The sequence below is a fragment of the Tenebrio molitor genome, chromosome 5 (assembly GCF_963966145.1).
Source record: "Tenebrio molitor chromosome 5, icTenMoli1.1, whole genome shotgun sequence".
Taxonomy (NCBI): domain Eukaryota; kingdom Metazoa; phylum Arthropoda; class Insecta; order Coleoptera; family Tenebrionidae; genus Tenebrio; species Tenebrio molitor.
In genome coordinates this window covers 21,115,404-21,126,135 of record NC_091050.1, presented here as the reverse complement: position 1 = coordinate 21,126,135, position 10,732 = coordinate 21,115,404, and the positions used below count along the sequence as shown (strand labels likewise).

General features: G+C 38.0%; 1 protein-coding gene across 1 annotated transcript; it reads right to left on the bottom strand.

The window, feature by feature from the left end:
• Window positions 1–5,857: 5,857 nt before the first annotated feature.
• On the bottom strand, window positions 5,858–7,341 carry LOC138130786 (uncharacterized). The gene is made up of 2 exons (XM_069047433.1): window positions 6,471–7,341; window positions 5,858–6,417 (listed from the first exon to the last, which is right to left on the bottom strand). The coding sequence occupies exons 1-2, from the start codon at window positions 7,126–7,128 to the stop codon at window positions 5,993–5,995; spliced, it is 1,083 nt and encodes a 360-aa protein (XP_068903534.1). The 5' UTR covers window positions 7,129–7,341; the 3' UTR covers window positions 5,858–5,992.
• Window positions 7,342–10,732: the final 3,391 nt, after the last annotated feature.

Here is a 10,732-nt window from a genome sequence, read left to right as displayed (position 1 = left end):
ATTGGTTCTGTTGTGGAACTCCTTAAACTTTGAAGATTCTTCAAAATGTTCATCACATAAACGATAATTTCGTCTAACATTATGAAAATCTTTTGATAATAAATCCTCCCGGAAAATTATGAGGCACCACTGCTTAAATAACTAAAACAGAATAAAAATAACAAAAACGTTCTATAGGGCCTAATCCCTAAATACTGAAACAAACCTCAAAGTTACTGGGAAAACTGTGGCTTCTTTTCGTTCTACTGGGGCAATTCGGCACACAGCACTTAAAAGGTATGATTGAGATATGCTAAACACTCCACAAATCCACAATTATTCAAAAAAACTCCAAAAAAATTATATGATACGTTGAGATCGTGAACAAGTGTCAATTATCAAAAATCAAACAGTACAAAGCGCTCGTGCGACAGCGGTCAGAACTAAACGAAAACTTATGTCCTTGATGGAGTGCGCACCCCCAGCGTATCTCCCTTTTTCCGAGCGGTACTTCGTCCTGCTCCTGTCGCCGGCCGTCGGATCCCCGAGTACCACCGAGGACGCCCACGCGGTGCTGACGTGGCGTTCGTGGAGTCCCATGGGGTTCCACCGGTTAACATTAATTTGATTAAATCGGGAACATTTCAGTGAGCACGTAATTTTTTCAGCAAAGATAGTTTTTTATGAACGTAAGTGACATAGGTATTGCAAGAAGAACTGTTAAATGTGGAGGCTTCACAGCAGCCAAGAATTTTCTTTAGTGGGACAGCCCCCGCATATTCAATTTTAAAAGTAGCCTAGTTGATTTTAAGCGTTCGGCTTTGGTGTAGTATCTTGCTAGATACTTGATCGTCGCACACAATGATAACACACTACTTCACTTAGGCCCGGTTTATTGACCTTCAAGTAACTTTATTTGAACGGTAATTACCATGGATCCACCAACAGCAGATTCGAAATCATAGCAACTACTGGCCAGATAAATTTACTTGAAGGTGAATAAACCGGGCCTTAATGTATGTATTTATTAGCTACTGTTTATTTACAATACAAATTATTTACAATACAAGTTGTCGCTCGGACAGACCTGATGAAACAGAGGGTGAGAGACCTGGTCTCACAGAGGTATATAAGGGCTGGTCATAAACACAGAAATGCGCCGGCGGTGCCATCGGCAAACCAGATGATTCGTGGTACGCAACACTAGTTGTCAACAACGAACAGTTGTCAGTTTTTTCTTTTGTAAATGTATGAATTTTTAGGAACAAATATTTTTCGCTAATCAATTAGAAACCGAAATGTCCGACATCGTCGTGTGATAATTTTAAGATTTGGAACCGACAATATGTATTTTGGTACTGTAAGGTCTGGTTCTCGGGGAATTAATAATCAATAGCCCACAGAACGGGAACAATTAGTGAGTGAAGAATAATTGAATGGGGCGCCGTGTGGGTGGAAAATTCGCACTGCTAACAGTTCCATCCATCGTAACTCAAATGGAGTTATGCGGTACACTCTACCTGATTTTAGACTATAATCATTAAAAATGCTTTTATTACCTTTGCGATCTCCACTCTCTAAAATCTTTCTGATCTCCGTGATAGACCTGTCAGACTTGTGCGCCGCAAACAACCAGTCTTCCGCAGTAATCATGGCAACATAGATAGTCTGCTCACTGACCTGAGGATTTTGGCTGAGGGCATCGACATTTTGAATCTGTTGATTACTTTTGTGAACAATCGTCAAATCATATTCTCCCAGCTGTAAAACGCAACTGGCTATTCGAGTATTCACTTCCTGTTTGGAAAAGGTACTTTTCACAGAGTTACAATCTATGATGACAGTAAAAGGTCTACCGAGAAGATAACGCTTGAATCTTTTAATCAAAGCAACTATTGCTAAAGTCTCTAATTCAAAAGAGTGATATTTCTGTTCTGCAATGGAAGTCTGACGACTATAATATGCAACAATCCTCTCTTTGTAAGAATGGGTTTCCTGATCAAGCTTTCTTTAAGAAAGTTAAATGATACCTACCTCTTATGTAGCACCCCGCCGCCGTTCAGAATCTTTATGTAACAATAAACTAAGAGGTTTTGCTTTATTCACGTAATCTTGTACGAACTTCCGGAAATAGCCCGTCAGTCCAAGAAATTGGCGAACTTGGTGAATATTCTGAGGTACTAGAAACTTTTCGACGGCCGCTACCTTATAATTTGATGGTTGAACCTTAGATTCTGAGATTATGTAACCTAAATATTCGATTTCAGTTTTAAGAAAATAAAATTTGCGCAATTTTAATGTGAGACCATGGACACGCAAAATTTGCAACACTTCATGTAACACAGCTAAACAATCCTACGGTGTCTTCCCAGGTATTAAGATATCGTCCATGTATAGACAAACTTTCGTAAAGCGGAGTTGGCCCAAAGCAGTATTGATCATACGTTAGAACACGGCTGGAGCATTGCACAAGCCAAAAGGCATTCGTAAGAATTCGTATTGGCCGTCTTGAGTCACGAAAGAGGTATAAGAAATGGACTCATTAGACCAACGGTGGCCAACCCGCGGCACGCGTGCCACTATTTGCCCGCGGTGACAATACTCGCGCGACGTAAAAACTTTTTTCTTGTTATTCGATTCAGATGAAACAGTAGGGCAGGGGTACATAATGCATAATCATTCAGTAGAATGAAACAGAAATGAAAAAGTGACACGTCAAATATTTTTAATAAATTTTTAACAAAATAAAGTGGCACTCGAGAACAAAAAGGTTGGCCACCGTTGCTTTAGACATTAGAATTTGGTAGTACCCCGAAAATAAATCAAGAATGATGTAATATGTATTTATATGCAGCCAACCTGTTTACCAAGTCTTCAATAATTGGTAGTGGATAGCTATCTTTAATTTTATTAACCGCCCTGTAATCCACCACTAATCTTTTGCCATTTCCTTCAATAAGGAGAATTTTATTCCCTTACGATGCCATTACGAATCAACTCCGAAACAATTTCCCGAATCTCTTCATTTTCGGCATCCGAATGTCGTCACGGTCTACAAGAGATCGGCTGTGTCGTAGATTTTCATCGCTACTGAAGTTACGCAACGTACCTCGGACATTTTCCGCGAAACACACATAAGAAATTGGTTTAATAAGTGAAGAAGATCATTCACAATTTTTGGATCATTAAGTCCGACCTGAACAACTGTCGTTGTAGCACCGCTTTTGTCGGACAGTTCTAATAGGAGCTTGGGGAGGTCCAAATAATTAAAACGATTTAAATCTAAGGGATCAACTCTATTCCCGACTTAACAGTGCGAAGCTCAGTTATTGAATGCCCTATTGTTTTACAATTTTAACAATCCTTCATATCGGCTCCTTGACGCCTGGCGAGACCACCGATTACGGGGATATCGCCTTACATTCGGCCATCCTGGTCTTCCGGAGTGTCCTCAGTCCGGTCATCACCCTAAACCAAAACATTATTGCATTACTATCATACTTGTACCAGTTGCGACTTCGTCATAGACGTTCGGCCGTCTTCATTAATTGTGCTTCGAATGCATTTTCGGGGTCCGAACACTTGTTATCGCATCTTCGACCTCAACATTTTCTAGCACACAGCACTGTGACCAGGTCGTTTTGCGTCAAAGTGTGTCTGTGTCTGTACGGGTTGATTTGTAACGACCCTGTGCTTCACCTGTCTTACGTGTGGGACTAAGGGGGGAGGGAAGCCCATCAGCCTAACCGGTGTCCTCCCACGGGAACGGACTCTTAGTGGCAACGTGTAAATACTAACCGGTAGGTAGCAATCTTTTAGGACTTAAAACTCTCGGGTAGGGAAGTCGGGCCAAGGCCCAAGATACTCATTTACGTCCTTCACCTGTCTCCGCAAGGTAGTTAAATCAGTGCGATCCAGCTGCTCCTGCAGTTTACTCAAAAGAATCGATTCGACGACGCTTTGCGGTTTGCAGCCAAACAAAACCTCCGTCGGCGTTGTTCCGAGTATTTTATGCACAGTACCGTTTAACCCCCTCTGTACTGCCTTGACATGGGCGTCCCATTTAATGTCCTCGCACCCTCCATTCATGGCAGCTAAGGAGCTTAGAATTGTACGGTTGAACCGCTCACATTGTCCATTTGCTCTGGGCGTCGCGACTGCTTTCAATGTGCTTCACACCATATTCAGCGCAAAACGTAGCAAAAGATCGTGGAGTGAATGTACTTCCTCGATCAGTAATTATTCGCACAGGAACTCCAAAAATATTTATGATGTCTTCCAAGGCCCGGATTACGTACTTTACTTACGTACTTCGTACAGGTTCACTAATTGCAAATTTTGTGAATCCGTCAACAATTACCCACGCCCACCCTCTCCACTCGTTTCTCCTTTTTCACAACACAACACAACATCCATGGATGGCCCATCCGACCGGGATTCGAACCCTGCCGACCTCGCGGTGGTGGTCGGAAGAGTGTTTCTCTTTCTTCCACCACCCTACCGTCAGCCCCTGAAAGACATGCACACACATCCATGGCCCGGCGGAGGTTCCTTCCTTGGAAAAAATCCTCCCCCTTCGGTGAGATTCGAACCCACTAGCGCGACTTCGGAGCACTGTCTCCGACAGCCTCTTCCTTTTAGAAAGGATGAGATTTGGCAACACCAGTTTTTTATTTTGTAAGTCCTTGAAGGTAAAGATTTTTTAAAAGACATTGAAGACGATACTTGAACATATTCAACAGAATCAAATGATGGTTCAATTTCAGTATCAGCCACAGATGCAACACTCAAAGTTGAAGCTGTACTCACGTTACTGTAATTAGGCTCAGACCTAGGTACTAAATGTGAAGATTTTGATGCAAATTCTTCATCGGATAAGTGATTTTTGTATATTTTTTGTATTTGACCTAGTAAATTGGTTGTGTTACCTGATGTTTTCAATTTTTTTGAGTAGAATTTATAAACTGCAAATCCATCTTTCTTTCTTTGAAAATACCTCCACACAGAACTTTTTTATGCCATTTTTTCAAATCCTACGAAAGTAAACATGTGAATCTAATACATTTTATTTGAACATTTCTTACTCGATTTTATTGTGATCTTGCTAATTCTTAATTAATTTTTCACTGTATTCCACAAGTAACAATCCAAGTATTGAATCAATCTTCGTCGGGACATACCGAAAGAGATGTGAGTTATCTCCACTCCACCTTCTCATTGTTTGAGAGTTTATTAAGCCAGACAGATGAAACCACGCTTCGTCTGAATAAAAGGTACGGTTAACCTCTTGTGGATCGAGTATTGAAATACGCAAAAAATTTTTTTTTTATTATGTTGAATAGAGTAACGTGCCTTCAAATAAATTTATATTTAGAGCAACCTATGGAAGTTCAATTGTTTGCAACATTTTTACAGCGTAGAAAATGACACAAGAATCGTCTGGTCTGACATTTAACGAAATAAAATTAGGTTAGAAAATATTTTTAATTTTTGTAGTGCATTCATCTCAGATTATTGAAATTCACATTAATAAATAATCCAAACATAAGTCCAATCGCAAATTATTTGCTAACTAATGGCTTTTCGCCAATATACGGAAGATGATGTTTCAGCTTTCGAAATCTTTGAGGCATTGCTGCAAATTTTAGTTAATCTTCGGGAGAAAAATACCCCAAGTTCGAATAAGATCGCAAAATTTCAAAAGCACCAAAGTCAAGTAACTGTTAACATAAAGAGAACAAGTAAATGGGATGTTACACGGTTAGTTCATATTCTCCATTCGATTTCAGTAGGTATTTATATTGAATGAAAACTGAAACTGAACATGAAACTAAACAGACAGTCTGAAAGTACCCACCTTAAGCAAATTGACAAATAGTCGTATCAATTCATTTATTTCTTTAAACCATAAAAGAGAACATAACATTAACATTGCTGTGAACACTAATAAGAATTGTAAATTAAGTATTGCACATAACCTCACACAATAGGAGATAACAATTTTATACATAATTTAGAGTAAGTGTTGAAAATGTGCACCCTGTTCTTGTAAACACAACCTAGTCCTTCGTCTAATTGCATTAGTTACATTTTCTAAAACAATAGGATTATTGTTAATTTCATTAATTTTCTGTGTTATCCTATTTCGTAGTTCTGCCAAATCATTTATGGGTGTTGTGTAAATTGAATTTTTGATGTGTGGCCACAAGAAGAAATCACAAGGAGTGAGATCGCATGATCTAGGGGGCCAGTTGTTTGGTGTATTACGGCTTATAATTCTGTTGTCGTAAAATTCGGCCAAAAAATCTATTGTAGCCCTTGTGGTATGAGCTGTAGCACCATCCTGCTGAAAGTAGCCATAAACTAACTCATCATCATGTAGCTGATTTAAAAATGGAGTCAAAATTTCATTTCTGTATCTTGCAGCATTGATATTTCCTAAAAAACATTGATTCATTATTTAATTATTAAAACATTATTACAATTGTTACCTTCAAAAAAGATTGGACCAATAATTCTGCGTTGGCTAATAGCAGCCCAAACGCCTACTTTCTGGGGGTACTGGGGTGTTTCAATGAAAAAATGTGGATTTTCTGAACTCCACGTTCTTGTATTTTGAGAGTTGACATATCCACTAAGATGGAAGTAGGCTTCATCAGTGTAAAAGGTTTTATCAAGGTGAACATCTAAAGTATTCAGAAACCATTGACAATATTCTAATCTTTGGGGGAGGTCAGCTGGATGTAATTCTTGCACAGATGTGAGACGGTAGGGAAATAGGTGAAGATCTTTTTTCACAATTGAATGACAGGTACCAACAGACACACCAAGTTGTTGTGACAAATGTTCAATTGAAGTGCCTGGGGCTTCTTCCATTGCTTGTCTCGCCTCTTCAATCACTTCTGGAGTTCTTTTTTTTGGCCTGCCGCTTCCAGGTTTTCGTCCCACAGATCCATTTTCTTGGAAATTCTTTAAGCATATGTTTAAAGTTTGTCGAAACTGCGTATATTCCACTGCAATGTCTGGGAATTCTTCTCCAAACTCTTCCATACATAACGCAAGGGAATACTGCCAAACTCCATCGATTTTCACACCGTTTCGAAAGTATGATATTACCATGAAGACTTTATGTTGTTCAGTGAAAGCCATTGTTCACAAAAATGTCGGAAAACAGTAAAACACTGACGCAGATTTCGTTTTAGTTCTGACAAGAACTGATTTTTTGTACGCAAGACGAGGAATAAAACGAATAAATTCACAAACACAACTCAATCTGAAAACGGGAAAGAGAACGAATGTCAAATGTCAAAATTTTAATATGAAATTGGGACAAAACTTATTATGCAACCTGTGTAACTCCGGAGAATAATTGGTTGCCTACAAAATTATCTACACTGTTAACAGAATTAAAACGTTGTCAACGCCTACTCTAAATATAGTTATTTTTGAAGGCACGTTATAAATGGGCTATGCAAATAACATGCTGCAATAAATTTTTCAGAATATTATTTATTTTTTTTGGAAAAATAAGGGTAGGTACATACATATCAAATACGATATTATGAGCACAACTGAGTTTAGATATGCACAAATAAATTTGACATTTTTCACAGAGAACTGATGTTAGATTATGGCAATTTGGAAATTTACACCGTTGGCGACTTTCCGTGATAATTGCAAAATGTCTAGCATTATCTCTTCTTATTATCGGTGGTGGAATTGGTTTTGCAGGTCCTCTTTTCATTTTTGCGTTAAATTGCTGCTGAGTTCTGTCACCCTATGGCCTTCCTCTTTTTAGGGACAACCGAGTTTTATTTCTGTTACACAAAATATTGGCTGTTTCTGACTTGAAGGTCAGCAACATCCACTTCATTTTTTTTTTTAAGAATTGGTCTCACAATTCGCTTGTAGAGAAGCTAACTATTCACAACAGACACATCTATGAAGTGAAAGAAGAACCGTAAATAGTATTTTTTGGATCTTATTGATATGCGATAGTATGAGATAAGACCATCCAGTAAATCTACCCCATAAACTTATTATACATTGAAGCAGTTTCTGGACACGTTACCATGACATTTTGCTTGGTTTTTCTATCAAATCTCTGTATGTGTTGTAGGATGAGCTGAAGAAAACGAAGATACTAACGTAACCGGCTTGTTATCGAACGATTTCACAGCCCTCAATTTACATCCTTCAATATCAGCCTCTTTTTCATCAAAGCTTCCGCGACCTTTTTTTCTTCAGTTCGTTGTCTGACATGAACGTAAGTCCTTTGCATCTTGGAAGGCGAATAGTTCCTAGGAATTTACATTCTAACCTTCTGAAGCAGAACGAATAATTGCGGGGATCAGAGCCAGTTGTCAGAGCCAGAACAAATAATGATTTTTATTTTTGGGAATTATTTCAGACAATTTTAAAACATTAGAACTTGCACCGATATCAGCGAAATTGGGACTTGGATCTATCTTGCCTGTGTAAATGTCAAAATCGTAAATGATTTCTGTTACATCGCATAAAACAAAAATCTTATAACCCTACTTATGGGGCTTTTTGGGGTTGTACTGTCTTAGAGAACTTCGACCTTTGAAAGGCACTATTTGTTCATCAACACATAAGTTCTGTTGTTGAATTTTTTTTTCAAATTTTCAATAACTCTAAACAAAATTGCCGATTTGGAAAAAATGGTACATAGAAAAGTTGTTCATCATGACGAGTTCTGTTACTGGTTAAAATTAATGTACTTATTTCTGTTACACCATGTATAGCAACAATTTATAGAGATTGCTGTTTTGAGGCGCCAACAATTGTACACTTGAATGCGAAAATTTCAAAGATTCCTGTGTTTTAATGAGGGATATTACATATCAAGACAGGCGGAATTTTGAAAACACGAACTGAAAGCTGCGCGAGGCGGCGCGGTAGTCGCCAGAAATCGATATCGGGCAAGCGTATAGTCTATATGTCTTGTAATAGTTATTTTCGATATAAGTGCGCTGTCAGATTATTTTTCAGTTATGAGGCCGAAATTTGAAGCACGAGGCGTTAGCCGAGTGATGCAAAGCTGGCCAAATACCTGAAAAGTGACAGCACACGAATATTGAAAAACGTGTTTGTTACGAATAGCAGTTTGAAAGTAAATTTCACTCAGGATTCACAAGATATAATTTGATTTATTTGTTCAGTTTACAGATTGTACTATTTCTCTGTATTGAGTATAACAACTACGAGTATGCCGATATCTTTAACACTCCCACTTCGGCTTTGTTGCCCCTTTAGTTTTGTATCCACGGGGATCACTTGTAGATCTCAATTGCTGCCCGGTGATTTTGGAACAGGTCCCTTGCCAAGGCTTTCGTTAGGATATCTGCATGTTGCTCTCTCGAAGGGGTGTACTCCCGTGAGAATTCATTCTTCTCGTATCGCTCACGGATATACAACAGTTATTTGTATAGCAAGGCTGCTTCGAGATTGTCTTGTCTCCGCCGCAAAGCGACCTTGACGACAATTTTTCTTCGTCAAAGTATTTCGTAGCCAAGGTGTACACAACATTTTGTGTGCAACCCGAAAATTTGTAATTATAAAATAAACAAGTAAAATTTCCTTCACTGTCAATAAAAATAAAGGCGGCCTACATGTCGCCATGTCGCTATGGAAACGACATAAATAAAACAATTCACTTTGAGAAAAATTGCAAAAATGTCCGAAGAAAATTACGATGTTTTTGTTCCGTCTACTTCCCCGGTGTTAAAAAATATTGCAGATTGTGCAGTGTCTAATTTAATACCAGAAAAGTCCAAACGGCAGTACGATAAGTGTTACAATGACTTTAAAGAGCGGTGTAATAAAAATAATGTGAAAACGGTGTCGGAGAATGTTGTTTTGGCTTATTTAATGGAAAAATCAAAAACTGTGTGTCCCAAAAATGGCGTACAAACTACTTAGTACCTTATCGAGGATGCTTAAATGTACATGAAAAAAATATGGAAAAAATGTTTCCGACAAAAAAATCTATTATTTTTATTATTATTATTAACGATAATACAATGTAAACAATGATATATTCATACATCATTACCTTGCAATGTTACCGTAGAGGATTTAAAATAATTTTTTCGATTTCCAAAACTTCAAAATTCTCTATTATGCAGGAACAGATATTGATAGTGAGTGATCTTGTACTTTGTGATAATATGTACGATTAGACGTAGCTGTCATGAAAATTTCATACATATATTTCAAAATAATTGACCTGTTAAGTGCCACATTCAAAGACCGCCAAATCAGAAAATAAGTCCAATAGAATTTTTTAAACATTTTTCTGGCGTTTACGGCAATCTCTTCTACACCGTAGTGCACCGTTAGTACGCCATTTTTGGGACACCCTGTATAAGTATCGGGTGTTCATTTAATATTCTGGTAGCATCACCTATGGAAATCTGTTGTTTTGAAAAACGGATGTCGCAGCGTTAAAATACGACATAACCTCACTATAAAATAACAGCATGACACGAATTATGATAAAAATTAACACAATTACAATTCACGCACAAATTAATCAATTTATTAAATGAGGTGCTGGAAATGTCTACCTTCTTCTTCGCTACACTTTAATGTTCGCATTTATAATGCATTTATTACATTTTCTAACATGTTCGGGGCGTTATTAATTTCTTCAATTTTTCCTCTAATTTTTCCATCCTGTTGAAAGTATCCTTCCTGCAGTTCCTCAAAAAATGGTTCCAAAATTTTC

Excerpts from the sequence above, each read along its gene's own strand:
- LOC138130786 (XM_069047433.1), bottom strand. The coding sequence starts at position 7,128 with ATGGCTTTCACTGAACAACATAAAGTCTTCATGGTAATATCATACTTT. Across the intron at positions 6,418-6,470 it reads TGGTCCAATCTTTTTTGAAG|GAAATATCAATGCTGCAAGA; the intron begins GTAACAATTGTA and ends AATGTTTTTTAG.